The 10,480-nt window shown below is 45.3% G+C and overlaps 1 protein-coding gene across 1 annotated transcript; it reads right to left on the reverse strand.

Moving 5' to 3' along the window:
* Positions 1-8,587: 8,587 nt before the first annotated feature.
* LOC122170261 (scale keratin-like) lies at positions 8,588-8,923 on the reverse strand. Its single transcript, XM_042836964.1, has one exon. It carries the CDS (start codon positions 8,906-8,908, stop codon positions 8,588-8,590), a length of 321 nt encoding a protein of 106 aa, XP_042692898.1. The 5' UTR covers positions 8,909-8,923.
* Positions 8,924-10,480: the final 1,557 nt, after the last annotated feature.

Here is a 10,480-nt window from a genome sequence, read left to right on the forward strand (position 1 = left end):
TGTGATTTTACGAGTGTTGTTTATACTTAAGATATTCTTTCTTCCCTGTGTTTGGGGGAATATTTGAATGTTTCAGCCCTGTGCACAGCTCTCTTTTCCCTTAAAGTCTCTACCTCAGTACAGCTATGAAGGATGTTCCAGTTTATCCCCTGATGGTTCCCATTCAGTGCAGGCAGGAGTGGGGCTGAGTGAGAGAGCTCAGACAGCTGTGCAGGATGGAGTGCTATGGGGAAGGCATCATTAAAATGCAGGGCTGAACAATAGGCAAGCAAGGAGAGGGAGGTTCAGACAGCGTGCCAGGGTTTTGTGCCTTTCTCTCCCTCGCTGCACGTTTGCAGCGTTCCCTTGGGATTCTATTAGGAGCATCGGCTTACAGGCTTTGTCCTTCTGCTGTTGCAGGCTCGCCTCCCTGCACCGCCCCAAGATGACTTTCTACTACCAGAACCAGTGGGACGATTCCTGCTACTCCCCGTGCAGCTACGGCAGCGTGTACAGCTACCGCACCTACGACTGCGGGAGCCCCTGCACTTACCGCACCTACGACTGCGGGAGCCCCTGCACTTACCGCGGCTCGTGGGGGCTGAGTGGCTACCGGGACTGCTACCCTTCCTACAGCTCCCGCTGCTACTCGCCCTGTTCCACGCGCTACACCCGCCGGTACAGCTTTGGAAGCTGCTACCCCTACTATAACTGCTAAAGGTGAAATAGCGATGCATGGCTAGATGAGAATTTGAGCTCCTGGGACACTGACTGCGGTCAGGAATAGCACTAGAGCGCTTTCACCTCTCTCCAACCTCTTCAAGCAATACTGAATAACTTGCATTAGGATCAGCCCTTCCTTCGTAGCTTTTCATTGTGCACATGCTGCATGTTTTGGTGCAGAGCTTTGCACCAGGAGGTACAGAGCTCTGCCCCAAAGCAGAGCACTTGGTGCGAAGTGTGGAAACTGCACTTATAGAATGTAATCATCTCGGGATGGTCCTCCTTTTCTGCTTATCTGTACTTGCTGTATACATTGCTGCTTCTTCTCATTAAAAGATCTTGCATCACAGCATTGCTTTCTGTGTTTTTTTAATGTTCTGGTTTTCTTCTACTCTTGGTATTATTAATGATATACCGAAGATTTAGTCAAAAGGAGCCCCTAGCTTTTCAGATCTGCAGGTTTAAGCATCTGTGGAGTCCGAGCTGACAGAGGACATATCAGACAACCCAACTTTGTCTTCTTCAGGGCAGTCCTGAAGCTCACATCCATCTTACCTCAACCTATTCAGCAAAAGACACCAGAATGCTTTTTTTATCCAAAAAAACTAACTCAGAAATGTGAAGACTTAAGGTGATTAGATCAGCAGTTCTTGATTGCTTCCAGCCCAAGTTATGCTACATTTGAGGATCCAAAATGCAACCAGAGGGCTGCACAGTGCCAAACTTTTTGCGTTTTGCAGCTCTGAAAGTAGATATAGGAGGACATGGGAGCCCGCATCATCTGCTCCCACTGCACAAGGTTTGTATATTGCTGTTTCTCCACCAGAAGGGCTTTGCATGCCCAATGCTGCTTGTGCAAGCCATGAGACAGCACCTTGCCCTGCCAGTGCTCCTGTTGGGCACAGTCCTTCCCACCCAGTCCATTGGGAAGAACTGTTTTACACGACAGAATGAGAAGAAGGCAGATGCTTGCAGTAAGATGAGGCTACGATGGGAAGTCATCCATCCCCATAATTAACAGCAGGGTGCATGACAGGGAAGGAGAAGAGCTGCTGCAGGTAAAATTGATGGTCAGCTCGATGACAAAGGGATGAACCTACCAGGATGGTTCCCAGGCTGCAGCGGTTGGTAACCACAAGGAGGCTGAGTTGTGCCAGAGATTTCCAGCAGGAGATGTTTTTCATCCCCATCTGCAAGAGTTTCAGCCCTGCAGCGTGAGCTGGGAGGTGGAATTAGGGGCTCTGGGTGGTGTTTCTATGTGGGTGGGCATTTGGAAAGGGATAGCTGCAGGCTTCCCTGCCTCATCCTACAACGCATCGGGTGCAACTGATCCCAGTAGAGCAAAGAAGTGAGACACGAGCTACATGTTTAGCCAACAGCTTGCTCAGGAGGTTGGCAGAGCACACAGGAAAGGAGGAACAGGAAGAAAACGAATCCATGAGCCCAGGGTAAAGAATTTCCCCATGTGGTCTGCAGGAAACACGGGGTAACTTCAGGAAAATGGTTTCAGGCGAATAACCTGCTGACAAAGGCTGGCTGCAATCAACGTGCTGAACTGCTTTATCAACTCCCTTTTAATGAAAATCAGTCTGAAAACACAAATTGAGGGCATGTTTCCCCCACGTGGTCATGGGCTGAAATTCAGAACGTGAACATATTAGGTCTTCATTTGAAAGCACCTCTGTTTTGTGCAGAAATCGAATTTGAAACCTGAAGTTACCGGTTCATTTAATGCTTTGTGTTGTATTCCAGATTAATGTGAAGAAAATAGGAACAGATTTTCTTTCATTTATTATTCATAGGATCCACCAGGGTTGGAACAGACTTCTGAGATCATCCAATCCAACTGTCCATCCATCAGCAATATTTCCCACTAAATCACTTTGCTCCCAGTCTTCAAGTTCAGATTTTATATGCAATGCAAAGAATAATAAAAAAATATTTAAAATTACACGAAATGACATCATGTGGGGTTTTTTTTTTCAGTGAAATCATTAGATTTTTCAATTAATATCATACAGCCAGGTCTGTTTTTCATTGGTCCTTTGCATACATTAGTTCTGATATAAACTGCTACAGCACTGCTTGGAACCATGCTCCAAATGAAGGAAAAACACCAGAAACGTCAGCTGTCTGAGAAATGAAGATGAGAAAAAGCAATTTAAATCTTATGGGGATTAAAAGCCTCAAACATGCAATGGTGTCATGAATCAGAGCTCTCAGCTGCTACGTATAAACACACACATATATCCAAATATATGTATAGAAAGGAAATAGGAAAATGAATCATGTAGTCTACATTGCACCGTTGCACTTGCTCGTGCCACGAAGAAAATCACCCAGAATATCATCAGATGATGCAAATGTAAACCAAGTTTTGTTGCAGTCGTAATAGCAACGTGTTTAGACATCAAAAATGGTAATATTATGTTACAGAAAATCTCACTGATGGTGTGTTTTGCTTCACCCAACACCGCCCTCCCCGAGGAGGCAGAGCACAGCATACAAAGACAAGAGCCTCTTTTTTTCCCTCATCAAATACCTCCTTGGATGACCTTCAACGCAGTGAGCCATGCCTAATTTGCATATTAAATGAGGATAATAACAGGCATTCTGGAAATGCTGAGCCTCATCAAAATTCATGGTATCAGTGCTCTTCCAAAACAGTCATTAAATCCTTAATTTAGCTGTGTTTGTATTATTTAATTTTCACTGGTTGGTCAGGAGCTGCGATGTTGTGTAACAATCAGCAGAATGAGGATGGGGCCTCCTGGGCTGAGCATCCCACAGGGCAGCACCACCACAAATCTCTCAACACTGATTTCTCCCCCTCCAGCTTAGCAGAACCCCCATTGCCATGGGGAACTGCAGCACCTCAGCTGCCTTTTTGCACCACTGTAGCTTGTTGCAAAGGCACAGACTGGTTGGGCACCTCATTGCAAGCACAGCCTCCTCCCTCCTTCCCCAGCGACCACTTCCCACCTGCAGGGGAGAACAATTTCCATCCTGCCAATATTCCTGGCCCTCCTAAGGGATCCTTCTCCCTCTTTTCCCAACTGCATTCCCAATAGAAGGCTGGCAGGAAGCCCAGCTGCGTTCTGCACCACCACGTTCTGCAGTAAGGCTTGCCCCAGTCAACGCTGGGACACCAGGAGATGTGGATTTGTGCAAGATTTTCTAAGGATTGCTTAGGAATTCAAAACGAAAAGAGACTTAAACAATAAAAATAAAAAGACATTAAGCCTTGAACACATTGCTCGGATGCTCATTTAATTGATCCCGTTCTTCTCATAGCGCATATGCCAAATTATAGGCAGGAGAAGAACCTGAAGGAATTAATGGAACGCCTGTCATTAATTGTGACGTAAACGAATCAAACCACTTGGCAAAGGCTCTAAGCACATGCTATAATGTCTTTTTCCATCTCGGGTGTTTCTAGACACCTTACAATGTGTGGTATTTGCCTCCCTTGTAGGGGCATGATGTGAAATACATTGACGGGTTCCCCACATCCATGGGCAGCGCAGCTCTGCGTATCTTCCATCTCACTCCTCCCGTGTCCATTCCCAGAAAGCTGTTTGTCCTTGAAAGCTGGGAGATGAAAGAACCCCACGCACTGTAATCACAATTCCTTACCTGAGGAATTTCAAAAATGTCCTAAACGTCGAGGAAAACAATTATAGCAATTGAACTGATGGTGATCTGCTTCTGATATTTGTTCCATGACTACCGGGCAATGGAAGCATGCAGAGAACCGCACTGATTTCTGTGGGTCCTAGAAACCATATATAAGTGCTCCCAACCCTGAGCTCCTCACACCACTTCTCTTGGTTTACTCTCCTCGGTGAACTTGGTGAGTGCAGACCCAATTCATTCACTTGGAGTCTCCATTAACATAGAAATTATTCTGTTACTAACATGCTCTGATTTGTAACAAGGGTAGAAATATTGTGTCCTGTACTTTTCTAAGCTGTTACAGTAAAAATAAGAGGGTGTTGATGAGAAAAAAACTAAGAAAAAGGGATTTGGGTATCATCGATTCAGCCTTGAAAGGAGTTTTACCTCTATGTATTAGGAAGAAACGGCTCTATTCCATTTAAACAGACAGAGAAAAAATATTTCTGTTCCTTTTGACTTGGTGACAATCAGCACTGGTTGAAATGTTTGATAATGGGCAGAACTGTGCATTAGGCAAAGTAGAAACTGCTGTTGATGGAAAGATGTTGCAATGATGAATGCAGGCATGTGACGTGAATTGCTCTGCTTGTATCCTCACTAGAACTGGCACACGCAGGGTGCATGAACCAAAGTCAGAAATCTGTGTCAGACAGAACAAGGAATAGTTTTTGAGTTGAAAAGAAGACAAGATTTTTGTGCTCCAAAGAAATCTGCCAGCAGGTCCATCTGGCTGTGGTGATGGGCACCCTGCTCTGGGTGGCTCTCCTGGAGCAGAGATGGGACCGAACCAGGAGCACTGTGCATGAATTTTTCTGAAATACATTCTGAAAACACAGTGTGGGATTCCTATCAGCCATTAGGACACCCTCATGCACACGCCCTGAGCTGCAGCAGGGATTGACCTCAGCTGCCCATCCTGGGAGCTCAGACACCAAGCGCTCTCAAACACCTGCATTTGGGTGTCTGCATCTGCAGGCTGCATCTCCTGTAGCCTAAGTCCAAAAATACAAGATGCTGCGTTCACATTTTAAGAATAGAGCCTATAGAATAGAAACTGTCTCAGGGTTGAACCTATTGAGGGCATACAGGAATGGGCTGGATAAAAACGGATATCAAAAGCACATCCCAAGGCTGAGAGATTTTTTCATCACCTCTCAAATCCCCCATCCTCACACCCCAAGCCACTGCTGCTCCCTACAAGATAAGCTCCCCCCCCTTCACCTCTTGCTGTTTGCAGGTTTACCTCCCACCTCCTCCCCCAAGATGTCCTGCTACTACCTGTGCTGCTCCCCGAGCTACAGGACCGTCAGGACCACCCGCCGTACCTACAGCTACTGCCGGCCCTGCTACACCTCCTGCTGCAGCCCCTGCTATTCCTCCTGCTACAGACCCTGCTACACCTCCTGCTACAGACCCTGCTACACCTCCCGCTACACCTCCTACTGCAGCCCCTGCTACACCTCCTACTGCAGCCCCTGCAGCTACCGCAGCTGCTACACCCGCTACTGCTACCCCTCCTACCGCATCTACAGCTCTGGGTGCTGCTACTGATAAACCCAACCCGACGTGGCTCATCTCAGCACATTGAGCAGTGCTGAGCCCCTCCTGCAGCAGCTGAAGTTACTAACAATGGGGAGCTTGGCTGCTTTCTAGGATCTCTCAGCACTTCTGTATTACTTGCTCTCTTTCCTTCTTCCTGCATTTCTCAGCTATGAGCTCTCTCAATAGTCGCCTGCATTTTAGACCCCTTTGGCAGTGGTGAGAACAACTTGCAGTTCTTTTGGAGCTTCTTCCAGTTGCCTCAGCATTGTTAAAGAACTTCTGCAGCCAGCAAAACTAACCCAAGTCATCTGCATTTTCACTAAGTGCTTCCAACAAGGTGCTGCAGCGCTGCGTAATGGAGAAACATTCTGGCTATGCCTCCTTTGATCTGGATTTACAAGTGCCTTAAGAACAAGCAACACAGCTTCAACAAAAAAGAATGTTCTGTGCAGCGTAGCATGGTGACTCATCGACTCCAGCATGCCAAAACTATAATCTTTCTGTATCTGTGTCAACTTTTCTTCTTACTGCATTAAAATTCTCTGCGTGAGAAAAAAAAAACCCAAGTTCCAGTCCTCTTTTGTCAGTCCCTTGGTTATGTGGATATGGGGAGGGCAGTGGCGTTCAGAAGGGAAATTCTGCCCCAGAATGCATGCAGAACGGCTGGCCGAAGGAAATGTGCTGTATTTCTCACTCTAAACCTCAGAAATTTGAGGAATTTCATGATTTCTCCTTTGTCTTTATTAAATCTATTCCAGATTGAAGGTTCATATATTTTAGCATAACAGGGCTGTGAATGTCTTCATTATACTTAAAATAGAAGACTGTGTACCAGACCTCTATAGAGAATAGATAAAAAATGTTCAGATGAGTTGAGTTTCCTACAAACCAAATTCAGGTTTTAAACTGCAAGAGGGGAGATTTAGACTAGATATTAGGAAGAAATTCTTTACTGAGAGGGTGGTGAGACACTGGAACTGGTTGCCCAGAGAAGTTATAGATGCTCTCTCCCTGGAAGCATTGAAGGTCAGGTTGGATGGGGCTGTGAGCCACCTGGTCTATTGGGAGGTGTCCCTGCCTATAGCAGGGGGTTGAAATTAGATGATCTTAAACGTCCCTTCCAACTCAAACCATTCTATGAGTCTCTGATATGATTCTATGAAATGTTCTTCATGCAGAACAGTTCCCAACCCTATTACCATCCATAAGACAAATTGCATTAGCAGCTGGTGGAGTTTAATATATATATATACACCAACTAAATCCAGGGACTAAGAATTAGGGGAGAGAGAACAAAAAAAAAAATGGAAAAAAAGGAGGCAGCTTTTGAAACAAAACAATACACAGCTCTCATCATCCCTATGGCATTTTGGCAGCTCTTGGCGGCCATAGCCGCTGGTCAGGGAAGTGGTGAGGAAAGCACCATCATCATCCTCACCACACAGCCACAGTCATTCATTTAAGCCAACCCTCTGCCCATAAAGGCCAATGAAAAAAAAAAAAAAGTTAGGAAAAGCCAGTCATGATCCAACTGTCTTCCACACTGTGGGATCTGAGCTCTTTCCCACGACCCTGCAGACAAAAATGCCTTGCTGTTTTCCCTTTGGAAGCACTGGGCATCCATTTCTTCTAACAAAACATTCACCTCCTACCTCTCTACTGGAGAACCCCTAATAGATAAAACACGATCTTCCAAAATTAAATCAGGATTACCCATTAAGTACAGGAGTTTGCAATCACCTGCATGACCTCCTCAAAATCGCAGAATGGGACAGATTGAAAGGAGCCTTAAAAAGATCACCAGGTCCAACTTCCATGGGAAAAGGGAGCATGGATGGGACAGGTTGAAAGGAGCCTTAAGAAGATCACCAGGTCCAACTTCCATGGGAAAAGGAGCGTGATGTGGCTCCAATGGACCTGGTGTCACAGGTCACAGCTGCTGAGGAGTCCTGTCCTAATCACATCCCATTAGCCCAACAGGAGCACCCACGTGTTTTTAAATGAACCACTGGTTTGAAGTACACAAAGCAGGAGCCTGGTGCTGCTGAAAAATGCAGAGATGCAGTTGAACTTTGTTGCAGCTGCACATAGTTGTGTTTCCCAGTGCCAGGAGGATCTGTGACAGAATCCAGGAGTGCACAAAGGTAAGGATAACTTTCAGACATCACATCTGTGATGCTCTTGAAATGGAAGTGAAAAATTTAAAACAAAAAAAATACCCAAAAACACAGAAATACAGTATTGATGAAGCACAGATTTTAATATGAAAGGCAGATATATTCCAGAACAGAAAGACTACATTCCCCAAGGCATAGTACACCGTGCCTGTAACTATTCATTCAGAATACATTTTGAACATCACTGCAACAAACACAAAAGCCAGACACTCCAGCAGCATTTCTGGAGTTTGTACAGAATGGGTGTTGAGGAGAAGCAAGCTTTTGCTCCTGCAGTGGATGAAGAGGAGAGTTTGGGAGGCGAGACAGCAAACAGAGCAGGAAAAGATCATTCATTTTGAGCGCTTGGGCAGCAGAGCAGAGCCTCAGTGCCTCCGCAGAGGGAAGCTGCTGTCACTGGGCTCTGTGCATTGGGAAGACGCCGCCAAGATTCGTCATCATTCCAGACTGGGGTTGATCCTCACATATCAGCACCACTGCTGCTGGGTTTACCAGCCCCCGTAGCTGTAGCGTTGACCGTATCGTGAACCGAAGTGGTGACCGTAGCGGCTGCTGTACCAGCCGGGGTAGCTATAGCAGTCCCCATACAGGCCTCTGTAGCCACCATTCAGACCTCCAAAGCCATAGTGGTCCCTAGAGCCATAGAAGCCCCAGTGACCATGCAGACCATCATGGCCATAGCGGTCCCCAAAGTCGTAGAGGCCACCAAAGCTCCTGTAGTTGTAGGGGCTGCTGTAGTCATAGCCCCGGTAGCTGTGGAGGCCCCTGTAACTGTTGGGGAAGTAGCAGTCATCGTGGAGGAAAGTCATCTTTCTGCACTGAGGGCAAACCTGGAACACAGCAGCACAAAGAAGAGCCAAAGTGAGAAACGCTTCACAGTCACAGCTCAGAGCCCAAAGCCCTCTTGAGTGGTCCCATGGGGCCAAGGACAGATGCAATTTCTTTGTTACACCTCTTCTCCCATTCCCCTTCTCTCAACTTTACCCATCTACCATCATCAGATTTTTTTTCCCAATTAACCAAATATTTTAAACCATTTCATTTCCTTTCTTGCTCACCAACTGTGGAACAGACCTGCCACAACTCCGAGCTAACCTACCCTGCTTCAGGATTATTTTTAGTGAATATGGTGAGGAGTTATCAATCCTAAATTTCTTTTAGGATATCAGCTTTGTGTAAAGCTCTGCATTCCTGAATTTGTCAAGACAGCCTTCAGGAGAGTTAAAAAGAAAGAGCTTTAAGGTTAAGTAAAGCTTGAATCATCTGGTGTTTGCCATAATGACTCACCACAGCTGCTGGATCCACAGCTTCAGTCCACACTGACTTCAGAATGGGATCTGCAAATGCTAACCCACCCAATAAGCTACAGAATCACTAGCACGCATCAGAACATCTAAAGCAGCACCAAAGCATTGAACCTCCCCACTCTGCAAAGCTGTAAGCGCGGATACAAGACAGCAAAACCTCAAAATTCAGGAAGCTGCAATAATCCTAACAAATTATTAAGCCAGTATTTCTAATTCTCATGAAGGCTTACCGAGTTCACCAGGAGGAGGAAGGCAAGAGAGCTGATAGAGAGCGTGGAGCTCAGAGCCCTTTTTATACTGTTTCTTCGCCCTGGTGGCTTATCTAAGCAGCCTTGCATATTCAAAAGGTTTGTAGCCTTATTGGTTGGAGAATAAATTTGCCTGTACTCATCATATCTTCAATTAATATAATTTTCTTCATTGTTTGGGATTATTAGTGTGTTCTCAGCCTCACTTATGTCACACATATTACAGGTTTCTTTCATCTTACAATGTTCTAGGTCAACTACATTCCTGATACCATTTTATTGTCTTCGCTGTCAAAACTTGAGTTTATTTAAATGTAATATAAAGGCATCTGTAAGCTCCCAAAGCCATTAGAGAGAGAGGAAATTTCCTTACAACATAAAATCTTCCTACATTTGGATCATCAGAAACTCTGATGCATCGTGGCAGGGTCTTCCTATGGAATTTTCTGTTACACTACTGAGCAACTGCAGCAAAGAGAACCAGCACAGCCAACAAATAAATCCTAATTGCATTCCTCCGAAATGTTGATTGTGAATAAAAGTCACGCTGCTGCATAAGCAGAAATAATGTCTTCAACAAGAATGGAACGACTGCATCGTTTACACCTTAATTCATTGGAGGACGTGATCGTGAGCTCAGCGGAATGCAATGAAGAAAACAAGCACAAACTAGGACTGGAAAATAATAAATAATAAGAATTTGTGGAGATTTTGCTAAATGCTGCTTCCCAAGACAGTGATTTAATATTTTCTTAGTGAAGAATCAACCTCATGTATCAAATATAGTACAATCGTGAAGAATACTGGAGTTTTCTGTAGAACTCCT

The sequence above is a fragment of the Centrocercus urophasianus genome, unplaced genomic scaffold, assembly GCF_019232065.1.
Source record: "Centrocercus urophasianus isolate 14NV4802_14NV808 unplaced genomic scaffold, USGS_Curo_1.0 seq_65, whole genome shotgun sequence".
In the NCBI taxonomy this organism is placed as follows: Eukaryota; Metazoa; Chordata; class Aves; order Galliformes; family Phasianidae; genus Centrocercus; species Centrocercus urophasianus.

Excerpts from the sequence above, each read along its gene's own strand:
- LOC122170261 (XM_042836964.1), bottom strand. The coding sequence starts at position 8,908 with ATGACTTTCCTCCACGATGACTGCTACTTCCCCAACAGTTACAGGGGC.